At 39.8% G+C, this 26,381-nt stretch overlaps 3 protein-coding genes across 4 annotated transcripts; 2 read left to right on the top strand and 1 right to left on the bottom strand.

Annotated features, from left to right (window-relative positions):
- The first annotated feature begins 344 nt into the window (after positions 1-344).
- Positions 345-14,833, top strand: trpm5 (transient receptor potential cation channel, subfamily M, member 5). The gene is made up of 26 exons (XM_030794189.1): positions 345-390; positions 2,374-2,441; positions 2,588-2,744; positions 3,043-3,223; positions 3,567-3,733; positions 4,215-4,392; positions 4,623-4,687; positions 5,094-5,279; positions 5,386-5,485; positions 5,902-6,020; positions 6,143-6,478; positions 7,289-7,432; positions 8,158-8,281; positions 8,932-9,077; positions 9,802-9,914; positions 10,159-10,257; positions 10,891-11,152; positions 11,629-11,747; positions 11,910-12,042; positions 12,241-12,415; positions 12,922-13,090; positions 13,273-13,451; positions 13,938-14,070; positions 14,274-14,346; positions 14,429-14,519; positions 14,715-14,833. The coding sequence occupies exons 1-26, from the start codon at positions 364-366 to the stop codon at positions 14,831-14,833; spliced, it is 3,663 nt and encodes a 1,220-aa protein (XP_030650049.1). The 5' UTR covers positions 345-363.
- Positions 14,834-17,596: 2,763 nt separating this feature from the next.
- Positions 17,597-20,711, top strand: LOC115830140 (proline-rich protein 5-like). The gene is made up of 8 exons (XM_030794188.1): positions 17,597-17,727; positions 18,197-18,277; positions 18,414-18,462; positions 18,569-18,626; positions 18,706-18,797; positions 19,071-19,211; positions 19,836-19,935; positions 20,416-20,711. The coding sequence occupies exons 1-8, from the start codon at positions 17,597-17,599 to the stop codon at positions 20,709-20,711; spliced, it is 948 nt and encodes a 315-aa protein (XP_030650048.1).
- A 1,551-nt stretch (positions 20,712-22,262) lies between these two features.
- On the bottom strand, positions 22,263-26,323 carry traf6 (TNF receptor-associated factor 6). 2 transcript variants are annotated; one of them, XM_030765925.1, is made up of 9 exons: positions 26,280-26,323; positions 25,979-26,085; positions 25,402-25,499; positions 24,867-25,171; positions 24,408-24,558; positions 24,054-24,212; positions 23,844-23,915; positions 23,600-23,677; positions 22,263-23,239 (listed from the first exon to the last, which is right to left on the bottom strand). In XM_030765925.1, exons 4-9 carry the CDS (start codon positions 25,169-25,171, stop codon positions 22,346-22,348), a joined length of 1,659 nt encoding a protein of 552 aa, XP_030621785.1. In that variant the 5' UTR covers positions 25,402-25,499; positions 25,979-26,085; positions 26,280-26,323; the 3' UTR covers positions 22,263-22,345. The 2 variants fall into 2 exon arrangements, with proteins under 2 accessions (XP_030621785.1, XP_030621784.1); XM_030765924.1 differs by having other exon boundaries at positions 25,402-25,496.
- Between the last annotated feature and the right edge of the window lie 58 nt (positions 26,324-26,381).

The following is a 26,381-nucleotide window of genomic DNA, read 5'->3' as shown; positions in this document are numbered from 1 at the left end:
TTTCACTGAAGTCACAGGTTTTCAGTTCTGCATGGAATATATCACATCTATTTTTAGTTTCCACGTAGACTGACAAGAAAAAGAAAAAATGGACAGAGCTCTGTAGTTCATTGACTTAATGGCCATGCCAGTGAACTGCTTTGATGTCTGTGGAAACAGGAATGGCTTCTGATAGGGTGGGGAACAGAGCTGGACTAGATGCTGCGCATCACCTCTCTCTGGTTGGTCAGAAGTTTTTATGGTCAGAATTCACCTGAGCTACACCTCCTGGTGGCTGTTGAAGTCAGTCTACAGCCAGAAGGCCAGGGTACAAGGCAAGAGAGAGACTGAGGGAACAGAGGCTGTATAAAAGAGTGTGGAAGCATGCCAGAGCACCAGGACACCCCTCTGGTAAGCGAAAATATGTGTTTGTGTGTGTGTGTGTGTGTGTGTGTGTGCGCGTGTTTTTCTGATGTGCACAAGTTGTAACATGCTGTTTGATCACTCACCGAGTAGAGTAGTTATGCCAGTGAAACAGAATATTACCATTGTAAAATACAGTCCCAGCAACAACATCCAAGCATTCAAAATCATTTTAAGTATTTAAGAGATGCCATTTAACAAGCACATTAACCCAAGTATATGGTTGAAATGTTTGAATGTGTTACATTAGTGAGATGTATGTATATTCATTTAATACATGAATATTCATCCAGTTTTCTTGTTGTTACAGTGGTGGTGTGTGTGTATGTGTGTGCATATGTAGGGGGTGGTTGTGTTGGGGGTTATAGTTGAAATATATTTGAAGTATTTCAGTTTTTTTTAAAAATCCGAAACACAACATTTAATACATTGATATCATTTGTGTGTGTTGTATGTATGTGGGTGTTTCAGGTGAGCTGATGTGCAAGCATTGTAGTCACATTTTACACTTGAGTTATGCTTGAGGTATTGCTCTCTTTCATGTGAGATTGGATTGGTTGCAGTCTTAATGCAGTAATATGCTGTTTAAGACAACCAGATGACAGAGCAGCATCCTCTCTTTCTCTCTGTCTGTCCCCTCTTTTTATCTCTTTGTCTCTCTTTCACTCCAATGTAATTACTATTCTTTTGGCCCTAAATGCAAATGGTAATTTTTGCATTCTGTATCGTCTAGTCAAATTAACTCCATACCCCCCACCACACAACCTCCTATTTGGCTTTCGCAAATAAACCCATTAAATGACACCCACCTTGTCAGTGATGCAATTCTTTTTACATAAAAAAAAGTACATTATATCTTTTTAGTAGTTATAGTTCTGCATTTCTAAGATGACACTGTGTCTTGATCTCGGACATAAGCGACATGTAAATTGTCTGTGAAAGTGTTTGATTCGATCTGTTGGCTGATGAAATACTTTTGTACGTTTTCTCTGTCATTCTGTAGTTCTTATGGACGTGCCCCAGTAGTGTCACAGTCTTTCACAAGCACTCTCAAACCATTCATGCAAATAGGAGAGAATGTCCCACGGTCACTGTTGACTCAAATGCAAATATGTACAAGACATCAATTAGTACAAAGTGTCAGCACTCTCTCAGTCTTACTGCTACATTCTTTTTGGAAAGCATGTCACTTGTATGTTGGCAGAGGAGATGTTACACACTGAGACAGCATGTAAAGAGTTAAATGTCATCCCAACAGAAGAGTCAGCCCAGACAAAACACATGGTCCTCACCTTTTGTACTCTACATATTTGGGATTGTCCAAGAACATTTTTTATCATTAGTAAAACAAACACTATAATATTATTTGCCATATAAATCCTGCTGCTTGTCCTTTGTCACATTAAACATTTACGAACAACAATAGTAAAATAAAAAAAACAGTAAAAACACTTACACCATTCTTATTTCCATAATATTTCATGACATTTCTGTTTGCTTCATTCTTTAGCAGTCACACTTACGACATTTAAATAGTGTGGCTAGGACCTGAAGATTAGGAGGTAAAGGTTTTCCATCAGTGAGCAGGCCTGTATTATGTTGGGATATCAACACTGTGCTTCATATATACTGTGCTTCATATGTAATATTTGACATTTGATCTCCTCTCCTGTTCTGCAGCGGTATCCTGACATAGCTCTCTTTTCAGCCGTGGGAAAGCAAATAAGGCTTCCAAATCGCCTGTATCGGAGCCCTTGCATGTTTGCATGTGTGTAAAGAGTGAACATGAAAATTGAGCTTGCTTTGCATAAGAAGTCCAGTTTTTGGAAATGCATTACAAAAGTCTGTAAAAATTGTGAGTAATCAATGTAGATATGGTAATTTAATGCTCTCTCTCTCTCTCTCTCTCTCTCTCTCTCTCTTTCTCTATCTTTCTGTGTGTGTGTGTGTGTGTGTGTGTGAATTCCACAGGAGGTGGTAAAGCAGCGCAGGCGATGCCCACAGTGTGGAGAGCAGGTGGATGGGACACAAGAACATAGGTGAGAGAAAGCTGATGGTTTCACAGCCTTTTGTGTAGTTTTGTTCAATGATGCTACTCACAGTATTGTTTAATTCTTTTCTGGAATTAGACTTCAGGCTAGTTAGTTAAGTGTTACTGTCTGATTCTGCATGTGTATGTGTGTAGTACACTGCTGGGATGTAGGTGTTACTCCAAAATGGATGCGTCAGGTAGGAGAGGAGTTTCAGGGATGACTGCAGCTGAGGGGCAGGATAAACCTCATTGGACAGTTGGCCGTGTGGGAGACATTGACTTCATAGGCGCTGGCAGGACCAGGGGCAAGGTACACTACTGGAGTCACAACTATTTAGCACCTTCTAAGAGAGTGTCATAGTGAAACTTCTGTGGTAAAGGGAACAGTTCAGTGGCCACAGGCTTGATGACTCAAATTCTGAGTGTGACAATTCTGAATAGAATAAGCAACTGAATAAATGAAATGAATAAATAATAAATTAAATGAATAGTTCTTAATTTTCTGTTGTTCAGATGCCATCTCTGTGTTTAATTCATTTTTTGAATTACTTTTTCATAGTCACAAATGCAAGTGGTTGATTTACTGTTGATTTTAAACTTAAACATAGTTTGCCAGAGTACAAAGCTCCACAGACCCAGTCCAGATCTACAAGCTTTTGACTGAACAATGGGGCCTTGCACCTCCTCACCTGGTGGTGGCACTAGCTGGGGGAGATGAGTTGGCTCAGATGAAGCCCTGGCTCCGAGACACAGTGAGAAAAGGCCTGGTGAAAGCTGCTCAAAGTACAGGTGTGTCATCCCATACTGTCTGTATTTTGTGGTGCATTTGACTTAGATGAAACAGTGCCTACTTGTTCACTGATTCAGTTAAAGCTTCACCATCCAAAAGCATTAAAGCATAGGCAACCTTTTGCTTTGGACTAGACGTTAATGTGGATCCATGGGGCTAATTAATAGAACTTTAGGGCAATTATCCACTCAGAATGACAGGAAGACAAAGTTTAGAGTAGAAGCTTACTTTAAGGTGATAGACCTTAAACAGCTTCTTTCAAACACAAGAGAGCCCTGTTTTCATGGACAAAAAGGATTTCCTCATAGAGCAATAAGGAGTCAGTTTCTCTCTGACCCTTAGGTGCATGGATCCTGACCAGTGGGCTTCGTTTTGGCATTGTGAAGCACCTAGGCCAGGCTGTACAAGACCATTCCCTGGCCAGCACCTCATCAAAGGTGCGAGTGGTGGCTATTGGCATCGCTCCTTGGAACATGATCCACAATAGAGATCTGCTGCTCACTGCAAAGGTGAATTAGCTGATTTATTAAAAAAACAAAGAACAAAACATGTATCAGATCCAGAAAAACTGTTTCATTACATACATAAAATTGTGCATATAAAACTGTAAATTAGTTTTATTTAGAAGAATGTATAAGATACAGCAAGCTTCAGTTTCACGTAATACACTTTTTTCATTTAAAGAGTTGTTCCTCAAGGTATTCAAATCACATTTGTTTCACAGCTTGTCCTAAACCAGTCCTAATTGCAACCCTTACCAGCGCCACTTATTCAACATAGCTTAAACTCAAACTCCAATTAATTTTTTATGTTTGTAACAGGCATTTTATGTATTGAGCAATGAAATTAAGGAGAGAATCATTTTTAGCCAGGTGCAGTATAAAAGACTAGTGAGAATTGACAATTTTACTATGATAAATCTCACAGTTACCTCAAGCTTTCATGAATCCATGTTCAAGTATTGTTATTTAAAAAGCTTTTCACCCCCAGCCGGACCAGCCAGCAACGTATCCCACAGAGGACCTTCCCCATGGGACGGTCTATTCCCTGGACTGTAACCATTCTCATTTCATCCTGGTGGAGGAAGACCCTCATAGGCCTGGTGCCACTGGTGAAATGAGGGTCAAACTGCTCAAACACATCTCCCTACAGCGCACAGGATATGGGGGTTAGTTTTTACCTTGTAACTTTTTCTTTTCTGTAAGAACCTTTCTGGGGCCACTGCTTTTAATATTCCAGTGAGTGAACCACGATCAAGCGATTGCTAGTATGATAGACAGAGCCTGCATTGTTACACATATTTGGTTAGACCTGCCAATAGGAAGCTCTCTGGACATTGCTTATAAAACTCAGCTCCTGAATTTAACTTAACTGTTATTAACTGTTTATTTTCCCAAGGTCCCGGCAGCTTTGAAATCCCAGTCCTGTGTTTGCTTGTTCATGGAGAACCCAGGATCCTGCAGGTTGCTGTTCTTAACATAACACAATGGATTTGCGCAACAGATAATGCTGTACAAACACAATAACTGATGACAAAATGTTTTTACTTTACTTTAGATGCCCAAAGCAGTGTCTTTGAGCTTCTCAATAATCAGGAGCTCAAAGAGAGTAGTTCTGTAACCACATATAAAAAGATAATCCAATGTACAATTTACAATTTGGTATTTAGCAGACGCTTTTAGCCAAAGCCACTTACAATCCAAGCACTTTTATGCCATTTTCTCTGTAAATGATCTAACCACACATTTCCAGTGAGAGGACCCTTGCAGATGCAGTTTCTGCCATCATTTAGTTATGCTCCATAGATGGTTCACTCTTTAAGGTCTTATTAATGGACCTCAAGTTTTTCTACATGCTCTCTCTTCACAGAGAATGTTCAAGAACATCCAGAACTCCACTCCCTGGCTCATCCTGGCTGGGTCAGGAGGTGTGGCAGACATTTTAGTGACGCTGATTAACAGAGGATGCTGGAGTGCTGAAATGGTCCAAGAGTTACTACTGGACACATTTCCTAGCGGTCTCCACAGCACTGACATCACGACCTGGGTCAAACTGGTGAGGAAGAGTTTAGAAAAAATAAACAGACATGGACAAGTGTCAGATACCTCGCAACAAAATTAGTCAGTTGGATAATTACATTTTATATGAATTTGTTTGACAGATTCAGAAGATTTTGGATCATGGACACCTGTTAACTGTCCATGATCCAGAGCAGGAAACATCTGAACTGGATACAGTCATTCTCAAAGCCTTGGTCAAGGGTGAGTTATCATGAAAACAGTTAACCTTATCACACCTAACCTCCCCATCTCATTTTCTTATATACATGAAGCCCTAGTTCATTCAAAATATCGTTACATTTTATCTATATGTGTTTAGATTTAAACATTTCAGGACACAGATCAACATGTAGATGCTAAAGGCCAGACTTTTAAAATGTCCATCTGATACACAATCCAAGTCATACTTTTTCCTTTATTTACTTTCTCTAGAAACTTATAACAGCAGCAGACATCCTAAGTGTACCTGCAGAAGTGCATGCACACTCAAACATGTACATCTGGCACTGAAAAACATTAGTTTATCCAAAAGCTATCCTATTGGTTTATCAGCGACAATATGTTTTGGTGCTTGCATTTGCTGTGTTCTTTTATTATTGTCCTAAATTCACTCCCAGCCTGTAAAAGTCAGAGTCAGGAGGCTCAGGACTTTCTGGATGAGCTGAAGCTGGCTGTGGCATGGAACAGGGTGGACATTGCTAAGAGTGAGATCTTCAACGGAGATGTGGAATGGAGTGTAAGACATTCATTTTCTTTTTCATCCTTTCTTCTCCGTGCCCATCCTCTCTGTATTTATTGCCATCTTGCAGACTTGTACTTGTTAGAACTTTAATTCAAATATTGGATTTTTTTTCATAGGCACAAGACCTAGAGGAGGTCATGATGGATGCGTTGGTGAATGATAAGCCTGACTTCGTCCGTCTGTTTGTTGATAATGGGGTAAATCTGGATGAATTCTTGACTTACGGTCGTCTTCAGGAACTTTACAGCTCCGTATCTGAGAAGAGCCTGCTTCACGACTTGCTTCTGAAGAAACACCAGGAGAAACAGATCCTGTTGGCTTCTGCTCGGACCCCCGGGCCTCCACACACTGAAACTGGGGATCGACGACCTCGCTTCACCCTACATGAGGTCTCCAAAGTCCTCAAAGATTTTCTGCATGACTCCTGCAAAGGGTTTTACCAGAGGCTTCCAGTGAGTTTGCTCAGTAGGGTTTTTAAGTGAAGGTCTATGGCTGTGTCCGAAATGGCATACTAGCGTACTGCATACTGCATACTGGCCCAGTATACTCGGTGTACTGCATACTACTCCACACGCTAGTATACAGTGTGGTACGCAATTATGTCAACTTTCGTGTAGTGTTCTACACGTTTGCTATCAGTTGGGCTATCTGTTCTGTTAAAATCGAACAATACACGACTACTACAAATATGTATCAAAAGTAGCCCTATAAGAAAGCATATGAAGACTTATTACACCAAAATATGCAACTGATACATTTATATTTGGAACTGCAGCTGCAGTTGAAGTTGAAGCTGCTTCTGTCGCTGTACGCCATGTTTTTAAATTTTTTTGACAGTTGGAAATCACCGCGTTGCTTCATGAGATGCAGTACCCGATGAAGTGAGCTCTGGTTGTATACTGCAAATTTTCGCCAGAGTAGTACACCATCTGGGTAACTGTCATGTACTGCAAATTTTTTATTTTTCAAGTACTGCATACTACTTACTACTTTTACGTCAAGATCAATATGCGAGCAGTATGTACTATGCCATTTCGGACACAGCCTATGTCTGAAATTTTCTTCACTTAGTGATCTTTGCAAAATGAATACAGAGTATATGCTTCACTATTTGTTCATATTTTTCGAATAGTATCTGGATTGTATTAAATATTCTCCTATAAAGTTGTAAAGTTTGGCACTGTGTTGACGGTTGCTGTGGAGCTTTTGGAAATCATGAAATAAGCACTTGACCTACTGATATCATTTACTCACCTCACCAGGAGAAAGGGTGTAAGGGTCGTCTCTTTCAAAACAGCAAGAACCTGCCAGATCTGGAAGAGCGTTGTGAGAACCCATGGAGGGATTTGTTTCTCTGGGCCGTTCTGCAGAACCGACAGCAGATGGCTAATTACTTCTGGGCCATGGTGAGACCAGGAGCTTATGGAATGATGTGTTCATTTGCAAAAACAATAAGCATTTACATGCCCATAACGTATTCTAAGAGATCCATCTTATCTCTCAGGGTATTATCAAAATCAAACAGAAGTGGCTTCTGAGAACTTTACAAAGGACTAGCCACATTGCCTCACCGCCGTTAGAGACAGAAGCTTAAGATAATAATAGAAACTGCTGGGGGTTATAGGGAGATTGATGAGAACAAAGAGCAGCTTTTTGCTGACTGTGTGCACCTAACCTGCACCTGAAGCAAAGTCTCTCATTCCAAGGCCCTGGGCCAGGATGTATCTGCATAATGACATAATGCCTGGTCGTTATGCTATGTGACCATATACTCGCTGCATGCTTTCTTTATATTCACTGCATGTTCAAATGATGTTCACTGTGTATCACTGCATGTCCTGTTAATACTCAGTGAATATTTATTGTGTGTTGACTGGGTGTTAAGCGAGCGTTCACTGCATGTTCAGTGAATGTTTATTGTATATTCGTTGCATATTCAATCAGTGTTCATTGTGTGTTCGGTAAATACTTACTGTGCTTTCTTTGAGAGTTCACTACGTAACTATTGTTTGGTCAATGAATGTGCTCTCTGAGTGTGCCCTGTGTGTTCTCCACACACTCACTGTGTGTTTGAACCATGTTCATTAAACATTCAAAACATGCGCATTCTGTGTTCGCTGTATGTTCCCAGGGTCCTGAGGCAGTCGCAGCAGCACTGGCTGGTTGCAAAATCCTGAAGGAAATGGCTCGTCTGGAGTCAGAGGCAGAGTCTGCTCGCAGCATGAAGGAAAACAAATATGAACAGTTTGCTCTGGGTGAGGGACATATCACAAACCATATTTACTCAAATGCCGCACACACAAGTGATGATTATCTGATCAACCAGCGTCGTTTGGATGCTGCACAGCTTGTCCTCTAATGCTGATCTGCGCTTTTTAACTTATTGCTCACGGGGAGTGGCTTGTAAAGGTCCCTGGATCTCTTGTGTATTTTTCATGTTCTGTTAATTAAGAACTGAAATTCTTGAAATTGTAATTGCCCGCTTGGTCGGCACCCATTGCACACCTGTCTGGCCAAGAAGGGGTCTCCTCAAGATTTCTCCCATTTTCCCATTTTCCCATTTGGGTTTTTGAGGATTAAGTCAGGGGGTGCCGTCCTGTTTTGATTTCATGATTGTTGTGGCATGTAAAGCCCTTTGAGACTGTAAACAGTGATATTGGGCTCTAAATAAACTTGAAACTTGAAATATACATTACAATAGAGCTTAATTTCATTGATATGCTGAACATTCTACATAACTGCATTGTGAGAGCCGTCACAGTCATTTTCATCCTTAAGTAAAGAAATTGAATAAATAATGAAAAGAGATTTTCCCGGACATTATTTCTGTTACATTCTGAGGTGATATGACTGTTCAGTGCTTTTAATGTGACTTAAGCATCACTGCATTCTGTTTCTGATTTAGATCTGTTTAGTGAATGTTATTCGAACAGTGAAGATCGAGCCTATGCCTTGCTGGTGAGGAAGACTCACTGTTGGAGTAAATCAACAGTCCTGAACCTGGCCACAGAGGCGGATGCCAAGTCTTTTTTTGCTCATGATGGTGTGCAGGTAATGTATTACACTCATTTCCTATAGATGCATGGATCCATACAAACCTATTCTCTGAGAAATATCCAGACAGCAATATTTTTCCTGCCTTTCATAACCACTTCCAGGTCTTTAGTATTTTAGAATCTCATTTGTATTGAGAGCGTTTTGTCTCTTGCAGTTCTAGGGTTATATTTTTCTTGGTGAAAAATTACCAAATTGGTCTTGTATTCATTACGTTCTGGGTCTTCGTTTTAAATTATGGTGATTAACGCGTCGGTTGAATTGTGATGTGTGATAAAAATCCAGGAAAATAAAATCTCAGAAAAGACAACTACTGATGTATTTTAAGTTTATTTCAAATATGAGATTATTTAATGAGATATAATTCAATAATGGTGATACGTATGTATTAGTATTGAAATGTAAGTGGTAAAATCCTGAACAGCATTGATATTTGTAATGATTCTGTTTTTGTGATTGTATTGGAATAGTGCTGATATCTGTAATGTGTGTGCAATTTTAACAGCGTCGGAAAAGTTTTGATATCTGTATTGTGTGTTTTTGTAATAGTATTCGAATATTATACATATCTATATCTTGTGTGTCATTGTGATGGTGTGTGAATAGTTTTGGTAGTTACAAAGTGTGTATTTTTTGGAATTGGTATCAGAATATTGTTGATGTCTGTAGTGTGTGTGTCGTTGTGTTAGTGCTGAGGCATTTGCTTATGCTGTTTTTTTAGGCTCTGCTCACTAAGATCTGGTGGGGAGCCATGACCACGGATACAGCCATCTCTAAACTGGTCCTTTCCTTCTTCTGCCCCCCACTCATTTGGACCAATCTTATCAAGTTCAGGTGAGAAATGATTAACATTACCTGTGTTTACGTCAGCATCAAACTATGTGGTTGCTATTTATCTTATCTCCACAATGACTGTGGTTACAGCTATCCTATTCAGGAAATGTTGCTCAACCATTTGTTGAATATTGTGGGTTAATTGCTCATGGTAATCATTGTGGGTCCGTGTGTGCACATGTGTGTATGTGCTTGTGTGTGTGTGTGTGTGTGTGTGTGTGTGTGTGTGTTGTGTGGTTTTCAGTGATGAAGCACTGGAAAGCAGAGGAAGTGGTGAGCAGTTTGTAGAGTTGGATAGTTTGGACACAGAAAAAGCATTGCTCCTTACAGAAGAAGACCCAGCGTAAGAATCTGTCCTTTTCCAAACCTGTTTTTCTAAAAGAAACTATAACAGTGTATGTGTTTTTGCTCTGCCTTAAACTTCACATTTAAAAGCTTGTAATGTTCTAACACGCATGCTGTTTCATAATCACCACTTTCTTCTTTCTTCTATTAGCTCAATAATTCAGGCACATAATATTTCTCTCCCTTTGTAGTACTTTTCAGTGAGTTCCTACCAAGACCATTGCAATACTTTTATATGGTTTATGATATTAAAGTTGAGTAATTGGCACATGTGATTTAATCAACACAGTGTGATGATTAGATAATTACTTACATCAACTGTGTCAGTGCAACATATAAATGTGAGAACAGAGAGATGATTTGAGAAAACACTATTTGTTCGTACGTTTCACTGAAAACACAGAGCATGTTATGGAGAGTTACAGACTTGTCTTACGTCATCCGTGTTTACATGCGTGTCTGATTATCTACTGAAAACCCAAATATGTCAGTCTTTTCTGTTCATTTCAGAAACACCGTAATGGCGTAAGAGCAGAATCGTGCAAAATGACATTCCACACTCTCTCAAAAAATCCTGTTTTTTTTCAAGCATGTGACATCCTGATGTGTAAGTTACATTTTTATCTTGCAGGGGGGCGGACGCTGATGTCAACCCGGCGTCTCAGAGCAACTCGGCAGGTTGGAGCCATTTTCTTCTCCGTCGATGGCGTCGGTTCTGGAGTGCTCCTGTCACGGTTTTCCTGGGAAATGTCGTCATGTACTTTGCATTTCTGATTCTCTTCTCTTATGTTCTACTGCTTGACTTCCGCCCACCACCCCCAAAAGGCCCATCTATAGCTGAAATTGCCCTCTACTTCTGGGTCTTCACTCTGGTACTGGAGGAAATCAGACAGGTACGTCTGTCCTGTGCTCTGACTGTCTCATGCTGCATTGGTTTGACATTTGTTTGTGTTGCCATACAGAATTAACCTATCCTAAAAGCATATTTATACACTTTATAATTGTATGAAGATGCTATTTGAACAGACAATATGTTAATGTTCATTCTTCTATGTAAAAAATAGCCTTAACTCCAAGGGTTTTTTTCCCCCAAAATGGTGCTATTTTCAAGCTTTGTGATGTCAGTATGGATTATGAAAGCAGAGAAAATCCACAGTAAAACGTCTTAGAGTTTAATTTAATACTGACTACTCTGATAGGTACAAACAGCTGTACAGCTGGTTTTCTGTCAGTATGACATGTTTGTGCTGGTCTGCACAGTATAAATCCACTTTCAGTATAAAACCACTGAAAATTAATACATTTTAACATCAAAATTGAGTTCAAATATGGTCTTATGGTTAAATCATGTTTCTTTTGTTTGTTTCAGAGTTTCTTCACAGATGAGGATATGAGTATATTGAAGAAGTTTAAGTTATATCTAGAGGACAATTGGAACAAGTGTGACATTGTGGCAATTTCACTCTTCTTGATCGGTGTGTCATGCAGGTATCACAGTAGTTTTATCACATTTTACACACTAAAACAATTACATTGTCTTATTTATTTGACTTCTCTTAAAGAGCATCAGCCAATGTATGAGAAGTTGGAAATATATCAATTCTTTCTTTGAAAATGCCAAACTGTTTCTTGTTTTTGTTGTGTTTGTAGAATGGTGAAAAGCACCTATGAGGCTGGCCGTACAGTCCTGGCGTTGGACTTCATGGTGTTCACCTTGAGACTCATCCATATCTTTGCCATTCACAAACAACTTGGACCAAAGATCATCATCGTGGAGAGAATGGTGACTTCAGCATACCCTTACTAACATTAGAGACATATGGCAAAGAGTAGAGATTGATAAAATGCATTCACTCTAAACTATTACTGCGTCTTCATGGTGAAGGACTAGAAAGGAGGTTCCAGACTGTATGACTGGTAAATTCAAATGAAAAGTTCATCAAACCCTGACACTGTGACGTTGTTGTTTTTCATTTAACAGATGAAGGATGTGTTCTTTTTCCTGTTCTTCCTGAGTGTGTGGCTAATTGCTTATGGAGTGACCACTCAGGCTCTACTGCACCCTAATGACCCACGCCTGGACTGGGTTTTCCGCCGCGCTCTCTATCGCCCATACCTGCACATATTTGGACAAATCCCCTTAGAGGAGATAGATGGTGAGCAGTCCAAGACCCTTATTAGAATTGTTCCACTAAGTCTTTTTCTTTGTTTTTTTTTTTGTTTTTTTCTGAAGTTGTTGGACTGGTCATATGCTTTTCAGTGTATCCTTTGCTGTTTTTCTAAGACAGAGAACATGTTTTGTTGCACTCATTTTCACAGAATATTTCCATCTGTTGTTACCATTCAGTAATTATGTGTGACAGTAATTCATCAGCATTTGCTTTAAGTTTGACGGCCTTTAGTATAATCAGCAATAGTCATCTTAATGATTTCTAAAGTAATAGTTATTTGTAAAAATGGTATGGATTTATTTAATGTATTCATGCATTTATAATCACATCTTTTGACAAGTTTTCTTTTTTTGGTACATATGTTTGTAAATATCATTCCAATACATATTTAGATCCTCGCTAAATATCCTAATTAATTAATAAAAAGATATCCAATAGAGGGAGCCATAGAGTTATGTGCAGTTTTCACTTGTCGTGTGTGTTTGTTTCAGCTGCAAAGATGTTATCTCAAAACTGCACCAAAGACCCAGATGAGATTGTCGTAGGTGTTCGGCCACCCTGTCCCAGTATATACGCCAACTGGCTGGTCATTGTCTTACTGGTCATCTACCTACTGGTCACCAACGTACTCCTACTCAACCTGCTTATTGCCATGTTTAGGTTAGAGACTTGGAGCTAGTTTTTGCTTGCGTAAAAAAGTATTAAAGCATTATAATGAGTCTTTTTGTCTGGTGAGGCCTTGTAACTATCCGCAATGTACCGCTCAATGTTTTGTTTATTGTAAATAACTTAAAAAAAAGTGTCAACGTTGTTTTTGGTGTCATTCTCTATATCGTCCACAGCTACACTTTCCAGGTGGTGCAGGGGAACACAGATATCTTCTGGAAGTTTCAGAGGTACAACCTGATAGTGGAGTACCACAGCCGGCCAGCCCTGGCCCCGCCCTTCATCATTATCAGTCACTGCTCACAAATCTGCCTCAGCGTCTTCAAGAAGACAGAGTCCAAACTAGAGCACCTTGGTCAGTCTCTCTCTTCAATGACAAACCTGCAGAGAGCAGTAACTGTCCTTTAATATCAGGGCATTTCAGCTTACCGAAATTTTTATTTACCTTATTATAATCATGCTTTATTTATTTTATTTATACTTAATTTTATTTTATTTTGTTTTTTGTTGTTTCTTTTACTAAAAATTCAGTCAATATTCTTAATTCACTTAATTAAGCTCAAATCTCTCACATCTTTTAAACTTACCATAATGGATTGTGACTGGAAATTCAATTTAAAAATCAATAGGGCAATTCTGAAACACTGTATGATCTAATACAATGATGTTTTAGTTGTGATCATTCCTGCTTTGCAAGATTCTCCATGGCCTCTTCCTCAGTATGTTGAAAAATTCTCCAGAATGTTTAAGGCCATGAACCTAATTCTTCAGTGAAAACCAACACAGAAATGAGGAAAAACAGAGAGAAAAAAAATACGTTGTTTTTTTGTTGTGTGCTCAGAGCGGGAGCTTCCTCCTGGACTGGATCAAAAGCTAATGACGTGGGAGACAGTCCAAAAGGAGAATTATCTGGCCAAACTGGAGCGTCAGCACTGGGAGAGCAGTGAGGAGAGACTGAGGAACACCTCCTCCAAGTAAGCTCCCCTTCAACCACCCACTTATTCCTCGCTTCTTCAGTCTATATGAGTCATCAATTGTGTACCAAAGGTCATCTTTTAAGCTGCTATAGCTGCTGTTACAAATTGACTGTTCTTGCACAATGTCAGTGATACACTGCCCAGGGATTTTCAGGGAGAGCTGTAATTCTTACCTTGTTTTTAACATGTTATAACAACAGAGTGCAGAGCTTACTGAAGATTGCCGGCGGCTTTAGGGTGCAAGAAAAACGTCTGTCATCTATGGAAACTGAGGTATACAGGAGCAAAATTAGTCTGAAATGCTAACTCATCTGTTATTCCTTTAGTTAAATGCTCACCTGGTCTTTCCCATCAGGTGAAGTACTGCAGTGAGGTGTTGTCCTGGATTGCCGAATGTTTCGACAAGAGCACACTGAAATGTGACAGAAGTGCACCTCAAGCTCCACGTGAGACCTCTTAACTATCCTTCTCTTGATCTATCACTTCCTTTTTCTCCTTCTATCTGTTTTTAACCCCCCCCTCTCACTTTCTTTCTCTCTTGCTCTCTCTCTCTCTCTCTCTCTCTCTCTCTCTCATTACTTTGTTACGGTTATGAGTGTGGAAATGAACTTGCTGTTTCACTCTCTCTGGTGTTTTCTCAGATTCTAAGGCCAGCAGTAGCAGTTCTGGAGACCCAAAGCAGAGTGGAACAAGAGTGGAGGAGAAGGCGGAGCACCCAGGATACGGAGCTAACAAAAAATTCCCATACATTGATGAGTAACATAGTCACATCCTGTGTTTTGTGCTTCTTAAAGTCATGTCAGAGGTAGTATAGTTAGTGTGTTTTTTCGACAACATTTTGTAATCTACGGTAAGTATGCTGAAGCTTTCCTGTCCAATGACATAACAAAGTGTCAGTGCACAAGCAAAATATAAGGTCCAGGTTAGAGTAAATGTGAATGAACCTCTTTTTCCTCCTTCTTGAAAACGGTGCTCAGTGATGTTATTATTCTCCTGCCTTTTTTTTTTTTTTTTTTTACAAAATTAATCTTTTAATGTGATAACTTGAATCATCACATGATGCAGTGCCTGTTTTTGTTTTGGTTGCTTATTTCAAGTCCTTAAATGGCTGGATTAATGGCCTGACATTTTATTTGGTTTTGAAAAGGGAACTTAACAGACATTTTAGTTCTACATGTGGTTATAGGTGCCCACTTCTGCTTATGTCCAAACTCGCAAACTCCCAAGACAGTGCAATCAGCTTTGCACAAAAACAGCATTGCTACAAAACATGTTTCTCACTCGGACATAGCATAGACTAACTGTTACTGAACGAAGTGACTTACATTTCAATCTTTCAGTCTTTTTTCACCTGTCATCAGTTTTAATAATTATACTACATTTGAAAGATGCAATATAATGATGTATTTTGTATAAATCTATATTTATGTTATTCTTTTCCAGGAAAATTATATTCATACATTTTTGAATATCTTCTTTGTTATTGAATCGCTATATGTAGAGTGTGAAGTAAACCCATTAAAGACAGTTTTGTGTAATAAAATAATTCATGCAGCAGTTTCACTCATCAAATTTTTCTGGTTTATTATTAAAATAGGCGTTGGTCTCTTTCCTCTCTCAGTATAGGTATGTATCTTTTAGGCAACTACTCTGGTGACAGTCCCAGAGGACGTTAGTACTGACAACTAATGGCTTCTCTATATTTGGTTCCTCAATTTCCCCTCTCTCCCTACTTCCTTATTCACATCAGCAGCGTACAGTGTTGTCCTCTTGTTGTATCGCCTTATCGAAAATGTCGAAAATGAAAATCTTCTGACATTTTCTTTTTTCATAAGGCCTGGTTCTTTTGAAATGGTCCGTCATGGCTTGTTAACCCTGATTATTCATTGTGAGTGAATGACCAATAACTCTTCCCGTAGTTGATAAATGAGTCACCAGCTGAGCAGGCAAATTCATGAGGGCAGGGGAAGTCAACACGACTCTGAGGGAAAACCATTCTACAAAGAGTTTATTGAGACCCGTTACCACAGACAGCAAAATAAAACAGCTGAGGATTCATTTGTTGGTTTGACCTTGGTCTGATCTTTGCAAAGGGGATTGTGTTCACTGAGCAGACAGAGATAAATTGCTCACAGCACATTTTTAATATTTTGTATTTAAGTGTAAACTTGTTATGGAAGCAACAGCTGAAGGGAATAATATAATAATAAAATGAATTAATCCAGCAGTGTAGTAACCTCTGGATTGGGTAAGTTTTTTTTAATTATTTTTTTTACCTCTTTTACTTTAAAAGCATGTCAGCTCATTTAGCACATGTTCATGCAAGTGGCTTTTCTGTTAGTAAACCTCAGTATTGCCTGTCTGCAATCAGAGGTTGGCAGTATTTCACCTGCATGTGTTTCTCATATGTATTTCATTTTGGCTAAATGGGGATTTTACAATTTGATCTTAATGTTCAAAGTATCCAAAACTTGATGTATCCACATAGTTGACACAAAAAGTGTTTTTTTCCTCAGAGGAAACCACCTCTTTAGGGGAAGAAAACTAATGATCCACATCATCTGGGTTTTTTTTTTTTAGAGCATTCAGAATATGCTGTCACGCACAAGGTTACAGTTCGTGTCTCTCTAAGGGAAATATAATCTACTTATTTCGGCATTATAAGCAATAAACCCGGATTGTTTGTGGAAATGTAAAAAAAAAAATATATATATATAGATATAAAAATAAAAAAATAAAGGCATTCCTACATTTTCAAGAATAAGCTAACCTAGCCATTGTGTGTCTGTCCTTTCATCTATGCATGGGTCACTTACTTTAGCTAATCTCCCTGATAAGCAAGTAAGTAGTAGTAGTAATCTATTATAATCTATATCTACACTGCAAAGATATGCTGTACATGCAAAAGCTGAAAAAATACTCTTTCTCACTTGAATTAATTTAGTGCCATGTAAAGTGAAGTGAAAATTAACAGACAGGTTGGAGCAAATGCTCCTCTGTGAGTCACTCAGAGGTTCCAGCTGTGTTAAACTCATATTTTCTCACACAGTGTTTTTAAAAGACAAACAAGGTCGCAGATCAGACAGATTCAATGCATGTGTTGTGTAATATTTAAGTCAAGTTAATCAGTAAATAGAATATTGCCTTTGGAAACAGGAAGCTGGTGTGCCACAGGAAGTTTACAAAAAAAAAAAAACACACACACAAAACACATCATGTACACCTGTTTGGTCTCACTGACTTAACACCACTGGGAAGTGGAACTGCACTCAATCTTCTCTTTGAAGTGGCTGCCTATCCTATCCAAAGCAAAGAAACTTGGGAGTGTGTAAAAAGTTTAAGCTTAAGAACAACGGCAAAGAAGGTCCTTTATATCCACAGATATTACTGTATGACTAGTTAAATATCTTCTGCTTCAAGCTACTTTTAGGCAATTCTTTCTTTTTTTTGCCAATGAAGACTTCATTGGTTGCCACAGACCCTTTTGAATGTCGACTTACCTACCTGCAGGCCTGGTGTCAGGATGCTGGACCTGTTTGCCTGGTCTTGGTTTGATGTACAGCAGACAGGTGAACTCTCTACTCTAATGGACCTTCCACAGCTCACTGTCAGCTCAAACGCATCACACAGCTCAAGACTCAGCCTTCTCAACAGGTGAGAAACTCCCAATTCACATCCTCCATCATTTTATATAGAGGAGGAAGATATTGGTTTCACATCTGTAAGACAGGTTGTCTATGAGATATTGACTTCACACTCCTCCAGAATGAGATAATTGGAAATGACTCCATTTCCTCCTTTGTTGGTAAGTCTAACAGCTAGGACAACAGGAAAATGGACAAAAATAGAAATGTATGGAAGCGCGTGGCAGTCTGTGGAGTAAACAAATATGATACATGGGCAAAGTAGATCAATACTATTGCCGTATTTACGTATTACATTTTCATATTATACTTCCCTGACCCCAAATTCATTTGCCCTAATTTGCATCTTGAGGTGTTTACTCCTCTAATGTGCGTGTATATTGCTGTATGTGACTTGTCTTTGATTCTGTTCCCCCAGTGCATGCAAAACACAGAAAATCCTATTGAAGATTAAATCATTACTTTTCATGTTCCAACAGAATCTATCCTGCAGTGAACAGGGTATTTAGAGGGGAAGGCCTTCAAATGAATGAACTGTACTCCTTGACTCAGTGCATAAGGTATACTTAGTCAAAAGTTCACGGGCTTTGGGCTCTGTTTTTGTATATGAAACCCTCACGTATTAACTGATTCAAAATGTGAAAACACCTGGCATCAAGAGCTGACCAGCATAATCTTTCATTTCTTCTTCTGTAGGCACCTGTTGAAGACAGAGATGGGATCTTTCATCACAACCTACTTTCAGGTTCCCAAATCAACATGTCCAGCTGTCAGTGTCACTATACATGATTTCAAATCACTGCATCAGTTTGATTCTAACTGCACAATTGTCACTACTTTACTGGTTACAGAATCAGCTTCTCCCCAGAGGTCTCGCCCATCTTTTGGAGGAAATTCAACAGTGCGAAAGCAAGTATTGCAGTATCCAGATATTCAGTGTCACGTTGACCAGTTTTAGTTTTGAATATATATTTTTATTTCGCAGCAGGGCACAGCCAGCTTCTGCTCTTAGCAGAAATATGGAACAATTTTTTCTCTGAGATTTTGCCAACTTTGCAAGCCATATTCTATCCACTACAGGTAAAATGTTTTCTCCATTGCAGTGATTCAATAGTGCAGGTGAACATCGTATGCTGCTTCACCTCACCAAGGATACCAGTTTACATAGCATTTTCATAGAATTTACATAACTTGTTAATTTGCAAAGCAAACTGAAAGTGAAGACAGGTCAAGTCTATACTATATTCTGAACTATGAATTCGATGTTGTATCTATAGATGGCTGTGTGACTCTTGCAAATCAGTTTAACACTGCTGAAATGTATGTGTTGCTTTCTTCTTGCTTTCCTGCCAGGGACAGGAACTTACAGTGAGGCAGATGGCTTTACTGGGATTCAGAGATTTGGTTCTGATGAAACTTTCATTGGAGGAGCTCTTATCTGCTCACCTGTCCCTGCTACCTACAACCATTACACAGATGTTACTCATTCTACAGGTCTTTGAACACACACACACACAGACACACACACACACACACACACACACACACACACACACACACAAGTTTGTACTCATGTCCTAGTGGGGATTTCCCATTGACTTCCATTATTCTGTAACCAAAGAATACTAATCTATCCCTAACCCTAAGCCTAAGCCTAACCTTAACCTTAACCAAAGAAATATTTTGACACTTTTTCTTATATCAGTAATGACAATATAGTTTAGAAATGCGTTGTTCTCCTAGTGGGGACCAGCATTTTGGTCCCCACTAAGCACTTTTTTCAGATTATGCTATCTTACTGGGGACTTACCAGTCTCCAGAAAGATAGCAATACATGGGGCACACACACACAGACACACACATACACATTAATTTTCTTCCCATGTTGTTAAAAATGTCTTTTGAAAAGTAAAATGTTTTTCTGATTTGATTGCAAATTGCTTTACAACATGTTAAATTTCTATAGGTGTATGTATTGAGTTTGTCGCTCATATTTACTGTATATGACAGTTTCTTAATTGAAATCTACATTGCTCAGTCTACATTCCTATACAGTAGTCAGTGCCTCTAATCTTTGTCATTTGGTTGTATTTGTATTTATGTGTTGTGTGTCTGAAGGGGGTCCATGAACCTAGAGGACTCTCTAGGGAATACTGCCGACTGGAGAGAATGGTGGAGATGGTTGTTAGTCCATATTTGTGGAACTCCAAACACACACGTAAGACATTAAGACATCAGTGATATCTAAAGCACTATGGTTAGATTAAAGCGATTACACTGTCAAGCTTGTCTCTCTGTGAGAGTAGGCATATAATTTCCTTTTATCAATCAAGACTAGTTAACACTCTCAATTTAATATTTCGGTCAATATCAAAGTGATTCTAAGGAACATCTGTCCACAAAGTTAGCTGTCAGAGTCGTATAACTTCTGCCCATAGCAAGCGACAGATAGACGGCAGTAGTGTGTTGGTATCTTTTACTCGAGGCTTAAAGCACTTTTTACACTTCCTTTATCTGGTTAAGATTAGCTTTTTTCTCTTTTCTAATTGTTTCTTGTTCTCCCCACTAGAGTGTGGTCATTAAAGTCTGCCTGATGTATTTGAAACTGAAGTTCATAGTTCTCTTTTTTTTTTCTGTACAGCTACACTGTTGTTTTTCTCCCCCGCCTGACAGTTTTCTTTCTTTCTTACAATCTCAGAGGGCTGTAATGAACACACCATACTGAGGGGGCACCATGGCCATCCAGAGATAAGGATTACCCAGTATATCTCTGAAAACTCTTTACTGGCTCCACTACTAGAGCAGGAAGGAGAGGTCTATCTGGAGAAGATGGGTGGCCTACGGCGCCACACAGTGGCCAATGCACACTCTGACATGCGGTTGTTGTCTGTCTCAAACCAGGTGCATTCTGAGATATGTGATGACAGCCATATGATAGATGAAGTCAGGGGAGAGGTGGATTCAGACATATCCCACGTGAGCCACACATTTTAGAGAGAGAGAGAGAGAGAGAGAGAGAGATAGAGAGAGAGACAGAGAGAGAGAGAGAGAGAGAGAGAGAGAGAAAATGCAAAATACAAAATGATTTGCACAAAAAGAATGATCAAAATTTATTTTTGTCATGAAAACAGATGTACAAAAGGACAAGAAGGCCAAATATTAAAAACAAAAAATACTGAATAAAACTGTTTGAAATAAAAATGATTACTTTATGTAGATGATTCCTACACGGTCATGGTTTTCTTGGCAAATAGTCCTTAATGTTGTTTTGCATTGAGCCACAAGCAGTCTTGTTAGACAAGTAGAGAATACACACAACCCTGTGTCACATCACTGAAGAACAGAAGAACATACCACTCTCTAACCCTTATGTTAGGAAAATAAAAATGTGAAGAAGAGGATTCTAGAGGCAGATTAAGTCTGATTGTGAACTAAATTTCATTGGCGATGGTTATTCTCTTTTTAAAGCCCATCTGAGCACAGCCTTGCAGCTGTCAACGCTGGATTAGGCAGCTTGATCTAATTTTTTTCTTGGCTTTCTGAGCTATTGCATTGACATGTGAATCAGTATAAAACCCCAGAAAATAAGGAACAGAGCAGCAAACTATACTCCTTGTATAAAGCTATCAGGCAGATATTTGATATCTGAGGGTTAAACACAAAAACAAGTAATATGGCAACCCAGGTTCAAGAACACTAGGTCCAGAGATATATATATATATATATATATATATATATATATATATATATATATATATATATATATATATATATATATTTCCATCTACTGTGATAAAGCAACTGAAAAGCTCATGCTATTACCCATGTATCTTTTCTTTTAAAATCAGCAGAGAGAGTTTAAGGCACAGTATTATTTTTGAAATATTACTTTTGCTGGTTGATTGTTGCACTTGCAGTACACGCTAAAGCAATTTCACAGCTTAAATAAGTATTTGGGCTTATTACCCACAACCAAGGAACTGTGAAGGTTAAACCTGACACTGAATTAAGGACTATTACACCTGATACCTTAGAACATAAACATAAGCACCCCATGATCTTTCAGTTTTCCACGGATGGACACTGTACCACTGTGGCTGAAGAAGTTTCTAGAAAACATTCAGTTTTTTCACTAGATCGCCAGTTATATGAATCTCAATCTAGGATACTGACCGACAGTCAGTAAACTTCACCAAGACATTTCAAGACACTACAGAGTCAATGGAACTGCAGTAGTGAAGCAGGCACGTGGACTTTATAAAGTACATTGTCACACTGTACAAATTTCTGACAAAAGCGAAATTTGTTAAAAAAACAGAGAAGAAATCACACATCACTTTGAAAATGAATGTGCATATGTGGCAACTCTGATACCAAGGATTAAACACATGATAAAAGTATATTAAAATCATTAGAGAGCCATTACAAAGTTTGGGGGGTGGGGGTGTCAGCTTTCCAAAAAAAAAAAAAAACCCCAGAAAACAAAACAGTATAGAATAGTCTATAGCTTGGCCTAGGTTTTATTACACAGACAGCTGATTAAGAAGGAAAAAAAAAAAAAAAACTCGTGTCAAGTCTTTAATAGAGCATTTATAAGAGAACTTATGAATGTGTGCGTGCGTTTGGTCTCAGAGAGAAGGTTCAGGACCGCGCGGCTGAACGCCTTCCCGTCTGAGGCTGGAATCGTATCGTGGGGTAACCTCGCAGCGTACCAACAGAACATCCTCACGTACAAAACCTCGCTGTCGAAGGCTCTGAAGGTGCAGGAAAGTAACGTATCCGAACCCTTTGGGATTGCGCTGGACCGTGGGCCGCTGGAAAGCCTGGAGGTCCGGCTTGGTCTCCATTACTTCAACGTGATGCTGGCCATCGACCTGGTCCAGAATAGCTAGTCGGATTGTGCCCTGGAAAGGCCAGGACAGCTGGCTGTCGAACTCTCCCTGCATGGTGTGAACAAACAGAGAGATGTAGTTGGAACAGCGGGGGGCGCTGGGGGTTTGGAGGTGTAGTCGTAGGCATAGCTTGTACCCCGGCCTGCCTGTGTAGAAACCCGGGCTGTGGAGAACCACGGGATGCCCTGCCTCTTGGTTCCGCAGGTGAGCGGAAAATCCTTCCACCCGCCAAACATAGATGCCTTGGCACTGCTGCGCCTCCAACTCGTGCATGGCCTCCTCCATTGAGCCATGTTTCTTCCGTAGCTCTGCGATTTGACTGGCCTGCGTAGTATTGTTTATGCTCAGCTCACGCAGTTGGTGGTCTTGTCGGACCAGACGCCCCTCTAGCTGCTGTACTGTCTCCCTGAGGTGATGTAGCTCCTGACTGCAGTTGCATGGATTGGCTGAACGAGACGCCCCGCGGTCATCTGAGGAGCTGACTGTAGAGGCTGAAGTGGATGATGATGTCAGAGGTGATGTGGAGGGCAGGCAGCCATTCAGAGTCTGGTTGCGCAGGTGCTCCGCCATGTAGCGCATGTGCATTTGTGTGAACTCCTGCATGTGCACGGCCAGATCACTCCGCTGCATCTGTAATAGAATTACGTGGAATGAAATTACTCATATATGAATGACACACGACAGAAAAATATGACACAATTCTGACACTGAAAGATATGTTTTGGGGGTTATTGTGTGACAGATGGGTCTGGTGCTCTAATCACAATGTTGTGTCATTGTTTTATTTTACATTTTTCCATAAAATATTTTTAAGTGTCCTCTTAAAGATTTACTAAGGTTTTTTTATGCTCATTATACACACACACACACACACATATATTTATTTAGGTAACACACATGCTTATGATGCGCATGCTTATGAATAACGACACAACAGGACATCACAGTGTGCAGTTTACTATCATTTTAAAATGATCTGAATACACTCACCTTTTCTCGACAGCCAAAGAAGCTAAAGGTACAGGCCACAGGAGCTTTGGGACAGTCTGTGTCACAGTGAGACACCAACTAATAGAAACACCAACATATAATCACAGATTACCCTCAGTTTAATGGCTTTCCCACCAACAGACACAATATTCCAACACACACGTAACGATAAACAATTCGTGTATAAAGAAAAAAAAAAAAAAAAGGAGAGAGATAGAAATCACTAAGCTGTGCTTCTCCTCACCTGATCACGCACAAGCTCCAAATCACAATACTGACATCTCACACTGGCAAACGGGCACTGCAGCTCGTGTAACTGGGGGTGACAAAAAAATAAAACCTATTCAAACCGTATTCAGCAAATCAATACAATACAGAACTCTGATCTTATTAAGAGCCACACACAATGTTAGCATGGATGGGAATACACTGTGCTGAATAAAGGACTGCCCACCTTTCCTTCAGCATAGACAAAGCGGTCTGCGCAGTCAGGGCAGGTGACCAGTCTGTGCAGGCACTGTTGACTGACATGTTCCTCCAACTGGCTCTTCCATACAGACTCTTGGCACTGGGAGCACTGCACAGTGGCAAACTTACAATGGCTCAAATGAGCCTGGGGGGAGGGCGAGAATCAAATCACAACCATTAGATTACACATCTCAAACTACATGTGCTGCATGACTGCCGTGAGGGTGACTGAATTGTCCATGCACATTACTAAATGTGATTGTACATTTTTTGGCATTTTGTTTGCTATTTTCCATTTTTTGTTCGACGTTATCTTTAAAATTACTGACAAAATCCTTACATCCAAGTGCCGGAGCTCCATCTTCTCTCTACAGCCTGTGTTGGGACAGCGGACAGTGAGGGAGAGAATCTCTCGCTTGGCAAAGTTATCTGGAAAGAGTTGATCTTCCAGAAGCACTTCATTATCAACCGGACACTTTTGTCCTGTGTCCCTATCAGACAAAGGGGACAAATAAGGTAAGCCTTTAAACACAAAGAGCTTTCAGCTGAGATCAAAGTTGTTTTGTAGATTCCAATATCTTGCCCAATATCCAGGTTTCACTCATCAAAATAAAGCCCAAACACAATGAAATTGGGTGTCCATGGAAAAGTAGGTTGACAGAGCAATTACCTAAAATAATGTTCATTTTGTTGTTTTTGTTTGGAAAGGCATGGCAAAGAACAAAAGCTTAAGAGTAACAGTTTATTGAAGAGGGATTCAGAAATGAACAATTCTGTGTATTGTCAATGTACAGTTCACCTAATTGACTTCTCAATGCAGTTCCGACAGAATCTGTGGCCACAGGGTGTCTGGACAGCCGCTCTCAGTGCCATCAGACAGATGGGACACTCGTATTTGCTCTCCAGGGGCGGGTCGAACTCCACATCGTAACCCTGTAGGTTAGACTGTGACTGGATGCTGGCAGACACACTGATGGTAGAGGGGCTCTCAGTAGGACTTGGGAAAGATTCTCTCTCTTTCTCCATGGCCATAGCACAGGCCGACAACTTCTCCCCAGAACATGCATCTTCAAGGCCTGACTTTTCTGTGTCATTGCAAGCCATCTGAGATAAAGACAGAGAGAGAGAGAGAGAGAGAGAGAGAGAGAGAGAGAGAGAGAGAGAGAGAGAGACAGACAGACAGACAGACAGACAGAGAGAGAGAGAGAGAGAGAGAGAGAGAGAGAGAGAGAAAGAGGAAGAAGAGGAAGAAGAAGATATAATTTGATAATTTACCGATGATGGTTTACAGGAAGATGCTGGGGCCACATTACTATGACTCTGAAGACAATTACCTTGCACAATAAATTTTGATCCACAGGCTCCTGCTGAAAAATCGTGTGCACAAAAGACAGATATACTCCACAGGACCAGAGGTCTCAGCTGGCAGCTGCTTAACATCAAGAACGCAAAAATAAGTAAATCTTTACAGCAAGAGGTCAATTCACAGAGCATATATGCATGACCTACATCACAGCTTTGTACTTGGTGTACAAATAGGTTAAGAGATCAAGCAATATAGTTCAAAGCAAGTATGTTACTAATTTTCGGTTTCATTGATTGACACGAGTCCTAGTTCCCCATCATACTAACCTGTACAATATTTAGAAGCGTTTTACAGAAATAGCACGTGTACAATCGGAATACTTGATCACCCTGTTTTAAGCCGCACGTTTTAAGGCCTAGCATAATATCGACTTTAGAAACACAACTTTCAGCTTCGGGACTGTGTTAATTTCACATACAGAGATATAACCCCTGTAACTAAAGGTACTTTCATACAGAAAGCTACGTCGTGTCAATCTTCACTATTCATACATCTCCGAGTTACCTGGGCGGGGCATTAAGAAAAAAGAGACGTTGTACCCTTACTTAGTGCACGCTCGCTTATGGTCCAGACATCCCTCTGTCCACAGGGTCGTTGACTGTTTCAGTTCGCAGCTGCTACACAGCCAAACTGTCACACCGGCAAGAGTGAACTGGTTATATAAGGAAAGTACATCCATTATCGGCAGGGTGGTGACTACAGCATCACACACTTTCCATGAAACTTTTTCGACTCATTAATTTACGCATAGCTACACCGTGAAATGCCGAGATTCGAATATTACAGATAAGCAAACGATATTAATAATTGGTTTAATCAATGTCTTAACGTTTGGTTAACACTTACCTACCTCCTCAGTTCCGAATTTATCACCTCTTCCTGCATTTTCGAAACATCAGTAGTTTCGACGTCACATGGTCTCTTCCGTGTTTCGTCACATGGTGAAGT

Source organism: Chanos chanos, chromosome 2 (genome assembly GCF_902362185.1).
Source record: "Chanos chanos chromosome 2, fChaCha1.1, whole genome shotgun sequence".
NCBI lineage: Eukaryota > Metazoa > Chordata > Actinopteri > Gonorynchiformes > Chanidae > Chanos > Chanos chanos.
This window is presented reverse-complemented; position numbering and strand designations above follow the sequence as displayed.